Source organism: Larus michahellis, chromosome Z (assembly GCF_964199755.1).
Source record: "Larus michahellis chromosome Z, bLarMic1.1, whole genome shotgun sequence".
Lineage (NCBI taxonomy): Eukaryota > Metazoa > Chordata > Aves > Charadriiformes > Laridae > Larus > Larus michahellis.
Window position 1 is genome coordinate 76,937,935 of NC_133930.1, and position 13,255 is coordinate 76,951,189.

At 43.1% G+C, this 13,255-nt stretch overlaps 1 protein-coding gene across 9 annotated transcripts in view; it reads right to left on the reverse strand.

The window, feature by feature from the left end:
* Nucleotides 1–13,255, reverse strand: part of PALM2AKAP2 (PALM2 and AKAP2 fusion) — a 279,896-nt gene that overhangs the window by 104,462 nt on the left and 162,179 nt on the right. For all 9 annotated transcript variants that reach the window (XM_074571097.1, XM_074571098.1, XM_074571096.1 and 6 more), the window contains one exon: nt 8,495–8,577. In XM_074571097.1, coding sequence (XP_074427198.1) covers nt 8,495–8,577 — 83 coding nt within the window. The remainder of the gene's footprint in view (nt 1–8,494; nt 8,578–13,255) is intronic.

Sequence of the window (13,255 nt, forward strand, 5' to 3'; positions counted from 1 at the left end):
GGAGTCACTCAGAGTCTGCTTTGGGACTATGTCAGTATATTGGAGCCCAGTTTCAGTGAGGCAGATTTTTTATTGTTATGCAGCAAACCTTCAAATGGAGAATAATTCAAAGGGGATACCCCTTCCTATTAGGAAGAAATTCTTTCAGGCTTCTGTTTTACAGCCCAGCACACTGTTCTTGTTCGCAGTGAACTCCCAAAGATGCTGAGAGCGGTGCAGAATAAAGAAAGGAAGGAAAATACTGTGATAATGATGCTGGATATGCCAGGCACTTTTATAAAATGAAATGCAGTCCTGAAAGGTGATGCCTGATCTGGTAGCCTCCACACTGAATTTCACCAAGTATGAAAAATGAGTTTTGCTTGGGATGCAGATTCTTAAGTATCTTGGATTAGCTGTCAGAAATCTTTGTGGTCCGATTCATTTTCCTTTCCTTGTTGTTCTGGCTATTTCTCTGACTGCAGAATAACATGCAGATGAGCTGCATGAGCACCAGCTTGCGGTAATGTGTGTGAGATGAAAATGGTTCTTCTGTGTATTCTCTGTGCATTTATAAAACTAATGAATGCAAAGATCCATCAGTCAGTTAGCAGAAGAGCTGTGGGAAGTTTGGAGGTCACATTCATAAATGCTTTATATTCAGTACAGGGACGAAATGTTGAGTATTACAGAGGCAGGGAGCTGCTGGTAGGGAACTGACTGGAGATCCCTGTTCTATTCCTGGCGTTGCTGATGACCTGTGGTGTGACTGAAGGCAAGTCATTCTCCCTTATTTGTCTATATGAGTTGATGAATTTTAGGACAGGGATTGCCTGTTAATGGGTGTTTACAGAACATAACGGGACCTCAGCTGTGGTTAGGGACTTCAAATACCAATATAGTATGAACTTCAAAATTATTTTCTGGAGTTATTCAGCTGACTAACAGGCTCATTTACACACATCTATTATGTGGTGGAATAGCTTGGCGAGATCTGTATCGGCAACTAGCTACATGAGTAATCTCATTGATTTAAATGTGACTCCTTGAGTGAGTAATATTTTAGTACTGGCTCCATAAACTGTTTTAGTCATCGTCGGCTTACAAAGTGCGTGCGTAGCCCTGCCAGCACTTACCACACAGTGAAGTGTATTTTACTGCAAGCAACTCTGTCACAGGAGTAATACCCAGTAGTAACTGTTTGTGTAATCTACGCCCACGTGAAGAAGTTACTCTGTTCTGCAGTTGCAAAACCAGCCAGATTTCACTGGCATAGTGTTCTCTTCGGTTCATGGGAACTGTTAGTTCCCCTTCGCAAGAAATCCAAAGAAGTATTCAGTACCTATGATGGTACCTGTGAAGGAAGAAAATTTTTTTTTCATTGCAGCTCGTGGAGACACTGATGCGTAACTGACTCGTGGCTCTCCCTCCTTCTCGTGGAAAATGCAGTCATTGCAAATCTGGAGCTGTAAGGTTTCATTTAAAGCTCTTTGCAGTCTTACCCCAGCTAATGTTTCTGCTTTGATTAGCCCTGCCTTATCTTAGTCTCTTTGTACCCCCTTCCACAATAGACCCTGTTTCTTTCCCCTACTGTGGGCTTTGTGTCTCCTTTCAGTCTGTTCCTTTTCCTAAGCACAGAAAAAAATCCCATTCAGTAGTATCCTTCTTTTATTCTACAAATCCCTCTTTCAAGTCTGCTTCATCAATAACATCAACAGAAGGCACTCCTGAAAGATGGCTTGCCTGTGTCCAGCTTGCCTGATTGAGCCTGAACATCCTCAGGGGCAGGGACCGTATCTCTATATATTTTCTGAATTGCTGCGTGCATAGGAAGAGCCATGTAAATATAGCACTACTTGTTACCACACCATTACATATTCAACATTTATATCAACCGCCAGGGCAAGATAATCACAGACTACAGTACTTCAACAACTACGTACAGTTGCATATTGTTTCTCCAACTAAACAGGCATGGCAAAAATGATTTAAAAAACAATCATTATTTTAGAAATAGGGAACCTCTGTAACTCTTCTGTACAATACTTGAGTAGCATATTCTCACAAAGAGCAATTGTTTGTGAACTAAAGAGCTTGATCTGAAGCCCAATGGAGGCTCTTCCAATGCATTCAGTGAGCTTTGGATTAAGTCCTTCCTGAAGAACAGATGCAGGGTTTTATTCACTAGCACTCGAACAATAAAAATGACAAGACAAAGAATAAAGTTGTCTGCAGAGAATAAAGCGGTGTTGTCCTGCAGCAGCTTAAATACATTAGGCTCTATAGTTAAAAGAAAGTCCTGTAGAGTTAGTAAAATTGTTTGTGTAGCCCATTCACAAAATATACAGTGCAGAAATGTTTAATAATCTACACATAAACACCCAAACACAGTGTATTTCACTGAGCATCCAACTTCTCAGTATTTGCAAAGGCTGAGTTATAAATGTAAAGCCAAATTCCAGTTGTGCAAACAAAGATAACACAGAAATAGTTTCTTGCCATTAATCATCAAAACTGCAATAGAAGAGAGAGCTGGAAATTATTTTATGCTATGGCTTTTAGATGGATCCAAAGTGTTTACTGAGACCTCGACTAGAGGCAGGCTCTCTTTTGGCAAGTTTTCCTCATTCACCATAATGATTTCTTATCTGGCCCATAGATGTTATCAAAATGTAAGCAATAATGAGCATTGAGGAGCAGAGACATTTGCCCCTGCAGGAAAAACTGGGGCCAGAGTAACCCCAGGAAAAAGAGTCCAACAAGGGAGATAGATAAGCAACTTGTGGGAGATAGAAGAGAGTAGACTGAAGTAAAAGCGGCAGCAAATGGAAAGAACAATTAGCAGAAACAAAGCTGGGCAGGAGCCTGGGACTGGCAGCAGAGACAAAGTATGAAGGGAATCTGATCGGAGGCTTTCAAGACGCCTGGGTAGATCCTGTAAAGAGATCTAGTGAGAGGAAGAGTGAAAGCAGCAGACAAAACAGGGTAGTATTTTTAAACACCTGCATGGATTTATGTAGAAAGTAGAAACCGGGAAAGGTGCCTGGATTAGAAGAGGTTGCAGTCATAGCGAAAAAGACCCTGGATGAATATGTGGAGGGACAAGTGGATTTTCAAAGAGCTGAGGAATTGGTGTGGTCTGGTGCAAGAAAGTGTGATGAGCAGAAAAGGACATTACACAAAACTTTTTATACCATGAAAGAAAGAAGGGAATCAAAAGCTGACAAATAATATTACACAAAATTATCTCCGTAACTATTGAAAATAATACCATTTAAATTTTACCTGCTTGTGTTTAAATGCTCCTAACTTTTCCAGCTTACAAGTAGCAGCCTCAGAAACAGGTCAGTATTCTATAATCCCGTGCATTTAACTACCAGGCAAAGCAAAGGCAGTGCTTAGTCGACTTCCAAACATTACCTAAATGCAGAATGGCACATTTTGTCATGCCATCTTTTCCTGGAGGGTTGCCACAGGTGTGCTCTGACAGTTATGGAGAAGAGAAATCATCCTGTCTTTGGGGAACCCTATCAGCCTCCAGGGACTGAAATCCCTACTATATAGAAGAACAGCAAGACCCTCTTGCCATACTCCTAACATTTCCACCTTTACGTTGCTACAGCCTTAATGAGCACTCCTGCAAATTCTTGATACCTTTTAATCTGAATTTTGCACATTGAAGTAAAAATCTTCAGCAGTTGAGCTGCTTTCTCCAGACATTTTACCCAGCCCTTCCTATATTCAAGGCTGAATACTTGCTCATTCCAGTGGTATTGCGATGGTGTTAAAGCCTCCAACTGGGATGTGTCATTTGCTGCAGGGTGGATGGCAACACGAGCAGTGATTGAGAAAAGCAAGCCTGCCTGAAGGTCCTCAGAAAGTCGGAGACAAGTGGATTCAAAGAAGAAATTCTTTGCCTCATAACAAAGAATGTTTTTTTTTCCCATCAAACAACAATATCAGAGTTTCCTAAAGATGCACCCATTTAATTAGGAAGGGAACCGGCCCAAAGACTAAACCCATGGCCAACCTGAAGGACTGGCTGTCCCTGCAGTAAGCTGAGGTTTTAGCTTCACTGCATTTTCATCAGAAGTGAAATAATGCAAAATGAAACTATATTGAGATGATAAGCTGATTGTAGGCCTTCTAATTAAAAATACACAGTATTCTGTACGGAAATCCAGCTCTGCACTATGAAACTGCCGTGCATTTTAATGTCTAACTCACATACAGTTGGAGCAGGCAATCGTATTTGTTTTTGGGTGTGAAGGCAGGTGGGCATGTTGTACACAGGCGCCACAACTTGGCAGCCTCGTTACTTTGCTTTGACAGTTCCCATGAAGAGCCACAGAAATAAAATTACAATGCCAGAGGTCAAACATAATGGCTCTGATCGCTTTGAGCGACTGACGATCCTCTGGCTTCCCTGACCAGTGTTGCCTGCCTCAGTCATGATATGAAGATGAACTCCAGAGCAATTAGCAGAGACCATAATTGGAAATGAACTCTTAGCTGTGCGCTGTGACATGCAGTTCAATAACTCCGATGGATCCTCCTCTCCGTCACCCAGCCCAGCTCGGCTGACTTCAGCACGAGGTGAGCTGTGTCTGGGACCAGGGATGGAGAGCACGACCTGGGGAAACCAGTGATGAGAGCCGGCGGGAGCCAGTGGGGGAAAATGTCAGCTGCAGAAAGTAAACTCAGTGATGCTGGTTTGTATCTTGCCTTGGGTTTCTACTGCATGAATGTCTCTGAATTTCAGCAGCACCCCTCCATGGCTGGCGTGGCAGCAAGATACATCCTTAAACTGCCTGAAGGGTCAGGGAGGAGGGGAGATTAGGCCATGCAGGCTTATGCTTTGAAAGATGACCAGGGATTTTTGCTGTCTGGCCTCACATACTTCAGATACATACGCTGTGCAGAAAGAGCATCTCCCTTTTAAACTGCTCCAGAGAGCTGAAAATATCAAAGCCTCTGTCATTTTCAGTTTTCTGTAAAGTTTTCAGCCACGGTGCATTTAGGGCAGCAGGGCGAGGGGGGCATGAGGGGAAGGGGTTGTACCATGGGTATTTTGTGGTTTTTTTTTTTTGTTTTTAAGCAGCTGTCCAGTGACTTTACAGAGTTTCCTGGACTCACTTAGGTTCTTTGGTGATACAAGCTTTCATAAAACCAATGAAAGAGCAAACTGAAGTTCTATATCTCTGATAAAACATACCAGCAAAACAGGAGCAACCTTTTCACTGCAAGACAAATTCTCTCACCCTACTGCTGATCCTTTTATGTGGAAATTAGGATTTGTTCACCAAGATAATCTCCCAACCCTCCTGTACAGCAGTGTTGCAGAGAAGCCAAATGGTGTACACATACGTCTTCTTCCTTGTTACAAGTCAGCAGTAAGGATGGTGGAAAAATAAAGAAAAGCAGCTGCAGTTTATGCTACTCCCACACACATACACATTCTCCTTTTCGAGCAAAAGCTGCAAGAAAGGCTCACTAATAGAGTACATGGTATGCTGAACCTGCACTCCAAAAGCAGCTGCAGGCATAACAGGATGTGTTTTAAAAGCAACAATGAAGAGGCAGCATTTTGCTATTTAGAAAAGAAGGAAGAAACATAAAAAACTCCGAAATCATTCATAAACTTTGGCGTGTTCAACAATGGGTCTAGCTTGGCTAGTTCTGAGCATGTTACATGGAGTGGCTCTTTGGGAGGACCATATTTTTCCTTTCTTGCAAGGGAGAATAACGCTTTGCTTCATGACCATGATCAAGTGTAGCGTTTGTTTGCTGATCCGTGTCCTGTCTCCACTGGTCACGAATGTCATTACCTATTACATGTAAGAGTCTTCTATGCTTTGTTGAAACCTGTGCAATTACCATTGACTTGAAACATACAGTCACGAGCACTGTCTGGACCTAGGGGTGGCTTGTTGCTTCTTGTTAATAGTTTTGTTAAAGTTGAAGGGATCATTATGATGGCCCATCATTATGATTCTTGGGGTAAGCAGGCTCTGTTGCAATTAGCAGAGATACGCGGATTTCTATTTCCTGATTTCTGTTAATTCAGAATCTACGTTCTCATGGTATCATCAAAAAAACCTTGCAACTAGGTCTGCATAGATTCTTTTCAGAATTAATCTAAAATCGATGTTTCTTATATGAAAATGATGTTGCCCATTTGACTGTTAAGTGATACAAAGGGTGGTTGTTTTAGATTGTATCTCAGCAAATCCAAGCTCAGAAGAGTTTATATCCAGCTGCTCCATATAGTCTTTGCCTCAAACATCAGGCTTCTCCCTTCCACAAATTGTTAGCAAGTTATTAAAGAAAATTTCAGCACTTTATAATTTGCTATGACTAAGTTAATTTCCTCCCATGCTGCTAAGGATACTTTCATGGACTTTGTTTACTTTCCCGTGGTAGCATTTTGCTGATTCTGCTCACGCTGCGTCAGTGGCAGCACTGAGTCAGCCTCCCTCTTACAAAGTTCTGCCATTAAACCTCCTCCTTCGGCGGGGGGTCGTTATTAAAAAAAGCGAGACCTCTTTTTTGAAACCAAGGAGAAAACAATGCTAAGTCAGTTTTAGTTCTGCGTGGTGTTACACTCCAAAGCATTAGAAGTACTGTGTTATTAAAACATATTGCGTTCCACAGTCATTGATCGTTTGTTCCCCTCTTCCTTAAGTATGACCTTAACTTAAGCCAGAGAAAGTTAGGGGCTGATTAAACCCTAGCTCAGAGCTTTCCCAGCGGTCCTGCTTGCGATATACCAGCTGCCACAAAGCGTTACTACACTGAGCAGAGCACTGATAGCAGCCGGTGCAAAATGTCTGGGAGTGCCTGTGCAAGTCCGTGCTCCAGCCGCAACCAGGATGATTTAAATACCAAATTTAACCATAACATGAAAGTTTCGTTTTGGCTGCTTTGCATTATCAATTTGAACCTTGCTTTTATTGTTTGTGTTGTAAATTATTTGCCTAAAGAAGGGTGGATTCTCACTGACTGATACCCCTGAGGACATGTTGGTTTGCTGCTTTATATAGATTTAACCTTAAATTTGGTCATTGTTTTTGATAGCCAAGACTATGAAATTTTGTACTATATTGCCCATTCTATATTGTTAACCACATTTAGTTAGATTCATATTTGTTCTTTATTAGCAGATCTCATTTGTTTTGTTTTGTTTTTTTTTAAACATCAGATTGGTTCAGCCCCTTTTGGATTATATTTGCTTTTAAATAAACACTGTATGAAACCTGGATTTTGAGAAAATTATTAGTGTTCTTAAATGGTAAATGAAACTTGTAAATATGATAAGAAAAATCTAAGAAAAGGTTTTCAATCGTGTTTTGCATTTACATTTTCCTCATTAAAAAAAAAAAAAAGGTTTATGGAGGTGCTGACTTCAGGTGTTTATTCACCATGGTCTTTCAGATATTAAAGCTAGCTGACCTGAGCTTCTCACACCCGTTTTTACTCATAGACTAGAAGAAGATATGAACTTGCTGCATTTTTATCTTTAGATGCTTCTCTAACTGAAAGAGTTAGTTATTGGGCTAAATTTAACTAATTGAAATTTAAGGAGAAGTTCTTCTGTTTTTATAGCAGAAGTCTGAAATCTGCTACATCTGTTTCATCTGAACCAGCGTTGATTACTGTTTTATTTTAAAGACATGTAAAAGATTAAAGTAAATTTGGGCATTAATATGGGCTATGTAGGTCCAAGTCTGCATTTTATTTAAAAAATACAATTTATGATAAAAAATTCTTGGAGAAGCCTTTAGTTTTTAACGTGTTTGGTTTTTTCTTTAAATACACATGCTTCACACTCAGCAGTGTCAGCAGCCCTGAAGATGAATGTTTTGGCCCTGCAGGAATTCACTTGCCCATTCACTCATTTTCCACTCCTAACATCTTACCAACAAATTCATTTGCTGCTGTTAAAAACACATGGCTGGACGTGATCACACCAAGAACGACAAAGGAAATGGAATAGCCCCATCACGCCTTTTCCACCAAAATGGCCTGTTTCCACATGCCACCCAACCACACCAACCACACGCTTTTCAGACGCTTGCCCTTCGTCATGCTGATGAGCTGCTCGCGCGTGGGTTTCCAGCAGATGAAAGGAGGTGGGGTAATGGTAACCACGGAGGGGCCTGAGAAGAGGAGAAGGGGCAACAGAAGGAGTGCAGGGGAATGACTGATTGTGAGGAAGGACTGAACATTGGTCTGACACCGTCTTGCACTGAGCTGCCAGGACTATTTAACAAGACCTCCCAAGAGATGCATTTTATTGAAGGCCCTCCTAATCCCACCAGGCTTTCAAGTATATAGGAGCAGACCCTGCCGTAGTCAAGTGAATGCAGTTTACACCAACTACTCCCACCACAACAACCTCCTTGCAGCTGAAGATGTGACCCAGCCCACCGATCGCCATCAAGCATTACATTTGAGCACAGCGGCAGCGCAGTTCCCTGTGCTTCCCACAAGGATGTGGTGGGAGGACACTTACCTCTTCACCCTCCTCAGCTTCAGGACTTTCACAGGAGCACGGTCCCAGCGTGTCCCTCGGCAGCATATCCGATCCTCCTGTGCCTACAAAACCAGAGACATTTTATTGCCCATGGGAGAATATGCATGGCTGAGAGGTTGCTTTGCTTTGCTTGGATCCATTTCTACTGGCCCCGCTCTGTCACCAGCCTGCTAACTTGTCAGCATTGTTAAAGAAAGCAGAAAGGGTACAAACACAATGACTGAAAAACATCTTTGCCAGCAGAAGACAGGTCTGTGTGCTGCAGAGAGGCAGCCACCACTGGGAGAAAATGCAGCAGGTGCTTAGTGGGTTGACATAGCACACCATGGCTCAGGAAGGACATACTCAATTTCAGCTCCCACAGCAGCCATCCTTGTCCCTAGGGTGGTGCCCAGTGCTGGGTCTGGGGCTGCTGTGGTTGCTGATGGGGTGGTGGGATGGCCTGGGCTGCCAGGTCCAGCCTTGCCACCTCCAGGGAGCCCCCTGGACACTGTTTGCTCTGTGCTCACCTGTGCTGCTGTGCTGAAGGTGTACCTGTGCTCACACCATCCCTGGGATGAGCTGGTCCCATCTTGGGGAGAAGCCAGAGGGCTTTTCAGCACTTCTGTGCATCCCAAGGGAAGGGTAACTAGAAGCATCTAGGACCCTAACTAAGAGCATCTCATTAGAGAGCACTGTTCGTCAGCCTGGCAGTAGTCCCCACTGCTTATCGGGCAAGGTCACATTACAGGTGCAGCTCTCAGGGCATGGTGCCTGCATCCTGGCTGGGAGAAGAACATCTGCAGTTTTATTTCTACATCAAGCTTAAACCTTGGAGAAGGTAAGAACATACCTGTGGATTTCTCCTCCAGGAACAGTCCTGCTTAAGCACAGCTAGCCACAGACAGCTGTTTGATTGCTTTTGGAATTACCATAGCAATGGCAATAATTACAATAAATAATGGTGTATTAGAGTCAGATTAAATTGGTGCATGTTTTCTAAACTATGAAATTAAATTTCAGCATTTACATGATGTCTTCTATACAGGATAAGGATGTGTAAGGATTTATGTATCATCTCCAGTAGCACTGTTGTTTGTACGCATTGACACTGACAATACATTGAATAATGTTCCTTGTGGTACCACGGCACTGTGCACAGCTACTAAATTTGAAATATGGCTCATGTAACAATACAGCTTGAAACGGCTCTGCAGTCTTTGGTCAATACAAGGACAGTTATTCATGCCCTTTGCTGCTACTTCACTCTATAATCTTGAGTGAGTCTCTTCAGACCGCTACTGCCTGTGTATACTCCACAGTTGTGTTATGATTACTTATGCAAGAGGATCTGTGCGCCAGAGGTGCCCTTTGCTTATTTGTTGCTCCAGCAGACAGTGGCACATGCTAACAGTGCTAGCCTGAGCTCCAGTCTGGCTACAGATACATGGAGACATCTTTTGCTCTGGGGGAACATTATTTGAAAGTGCAACTTCTGTGCCAAAATCCTGCAGGTGCTTTTAACTTTTTACAGCACAGGGTCTTCGGAGTTGACCCCTCCTCTTCCCACATGCTGAGCTATGGTGCCCATGTAGTCCACAAAGCTAATAGGTAGCCCCCAGCGAGGCTTAAAGATTGCATTAAAACCAATGGAAATGTGCAATAACGAAACTGGGACTTTTGTTTCTTGTTGTGCTCTCAGCACTGTGGAGAAGCCCACAAAGGCAGAAGTCTAATCCTGTGACTTCACCACAGGACTGATCCCTCCTTTGCATTCGTCTCTGCTGGGGTTCCCCTAGAGCGTTGCTGCTTTGGAAGTGGTGCTGCAGAAAAGGCATCTAGTTTATTCTGCCCTGATTTCTTTCTTCTGCTGTTTTTTTTTTCTTTCTTTCTAGCTCACTTGGATAGTTTTATTCATGCTGATCTCAGGCCAAAAGGACCTTCCTTGTTATGTCTGTAGAGCATTTTAGCAGAGTGGACATCTGATTGTCTACTGATACCTATATGCTCTCCTGATATTCAAATACAGATGTAAAATAGAGCTGTGTGCCTTTTTTTGCCATTTTGCTAAAGCATCCCTTCATACTCAGGTCCCCTGACCCTGTGCATCTTTTTCTGCAGTATTTTTGGAACAGTGAAGCGTTCAGCATGTTGTTCTTGTGTGGATGCCTCTGTTTGCATTAACAAGTAGTTGTGCAGTAGGAGGGGATCAAAGGAATCTTGGGGATCGGAGGAATCTCTAGGATCGGAGGAATCCTCTAGGAGGAATCTGACATCTCTAGATCTATATTGTACTTCCAGGATTTAATGTCAGATTAGATTTAGTCTGGTTCCCTGGACTGAATGTTACCATAGTGTCAGAAGGAGTAATACTTGATTTGAATATTCTTGTTTCCACTAGGGTTTGAAAAGTGTTTCATGTGACCCTGCAGAAGAGTTTCTGGTTTGGTTTCCTCCAAAAGGACTCTTGCCTGTGATTCAACAGTCTCATCACAGTGTGAATCCCTCCACACCTGAACCAGCTGCAAATGTGGTTGAGGAAAGACGGATGAGTTCACTAAAAAACATACTACTGTTCTCTGCCTAAGTACTAATGTATATGCAGCCTATGCCCACCAAGAAAGTGCAGTCTGGTGACTAGGATACTAAACGGAGATACAGGTTGCCTAATTTCACACCTGTGCCACAGCTAGCATTCTGTGCTAGGCACTTGCTGTGCCTAGCAAAGTGCCCTTGCTAGGCACTGGTATTGACTTAAATTGTCCACCTGTAAGTAGTATTCCCCCTTGACGTGGCAACGCATGAAAGATTAAGAAGAGATCATTACAGCAGTAGTACATGTGCTTAACTAGAAAAAAAATCATGACAGTCCAAGGCCTAGAAATTAACACACGTAAGAGAAGGATAGATTTCCCCCAAATCTCACACACTTACAAATGCCATAAGCCTGAGTTGACTTCATCTCCATCACCATCTGTATTTGGTGACAGGCCATATCTGCTACAGCATGGCCCTGTGACTTGATCTGCGTGAAGGACACGGCAACTTTATAACCACCCTTGGATTAAAAATCCCAAATCCCAAGCATGTTCACACCCATGGACCTGTTGTAAAGGCTGCACATACATATTACCAGGGCATGCTGCCATTCGCACATCTATCTTTTACACCTATCGTCATCTGTACAGCAGTGATGAAGCAACTCCACCAGAACAGCTGCAGGGCAGCTCCATCAGCGCTATAGGGACTCAGTGGCTTTTCATCCGTCTCTGTGCATGCTAGCTCCACTTCTGTGCAGCACTGTGCTGACTTATTTGTTTCCTTTTATTTGCTGTTGATTTCAACTGTGAATAGGGTTTGATGGTTGACAGGAGTTTAACAATAAAGAGGATCGGACAATACAACAGGAATGAAGCTGAGCTAACAGTATCTTTCCTTAAGAGACATATCCATGCAGACTTGGGAGAGAAATCAAGGTGAAGATAATGAGAAGTAATTTGGGCTCTCAGCTCACCAGCATCAGCCAGGAAAGAAAGGAACAGCTGTTGTCAAGGCAGGAAGCATGAAATTTAAGTGTAAGAGGCAGATGCCCAGTACCTGGTGATGTAGTTGGCAGGGAAAGTGCAGAATGTGGATGAAAAATAGAGGTACTGATGAGGGATATGGAAAACTGCTGTGCATGCTCACTCATCACTCTTAACACACAAGGGGAGACTTTAGCAGTTTGCTCCTGAATCACGTTCTTTGTGGCCTTCGTGGTCAACACTGTGACCATGGGGGAAGCGCCTCTGTATTAGGTAGCGCTGACCTGGGGCAGCACACTCATCTCAAGGGTGCTTGCTCCACCCTTCTCAGCCTCTCAACCCCTTTAGGCTTCTGTTCTACTTCTATAGGACCTGGACAAAGAAAGAAAACTTTAAGGTGCAATTCATCTACCAAAATATGTGAACTTTCTACAGGGGCCCACAACTCCCTTAGAAGATCCTTCACAAATTTGAAAATTACCCAGAAACCACAGACTTGGGGTCTTAATTTTGCTATTTGTTTAGTAACAGAGTACTCTATGTTTTCAGCATGTAAACTCCGCTCCTGTGTTGCTAAGCTGGCAGGAAACAACTCCGAGGCCTGTACCACACAAGCATTAACCCTGGGGTAGTCGGTATCCGTCTGAAACCTGGCAGCCGACATCCTCTTGCAAAAGAAACTGGTGCAGTAAAGGGGCAGGTTGTGGCATAAGAGGAGCTGAATCAGAGAACAGCTTTAGGGCAAAGATTGGACTCCTCAGGGGAAAAGGTAGATAAAGCACTTAGGGGTGTTCACCACAAAAACTCCTGCAGTGATCGAATCATACTAAATCAAGCTTTCTTCATTTCTCACACGACAGTCATTTATACCTGCTATGAAAAGTAAGGGCATAGTCAAATGTTCGTTTGCATGGCAGATGGAGCAGTTTAAGATTTATTATCCTCTTCCACTGAGACAGGTTGTTTGTGGGAGCATTTTCAGTCCTTTTCAGAGCCAAGGCATGTTGCACACATGTGCCAAAAGGACATGTTACTGCTCCCAGTTTGTCCCTCTCTGCCTGCTGGAAGGTGCTGCCATCTCAGATCTACCGGCTGGTCTGTTGCTCACCAGAGTGTGTCCTGCCCTGTTCAGATTGGAAGGAAACAGGCCAGTGCCCACCACATAAATCCTGGATCATCACTAAATCAGCCCATTTGGTCTTGAAGAGGCCAAGGAGGCAATTTATTAGGGCAACTA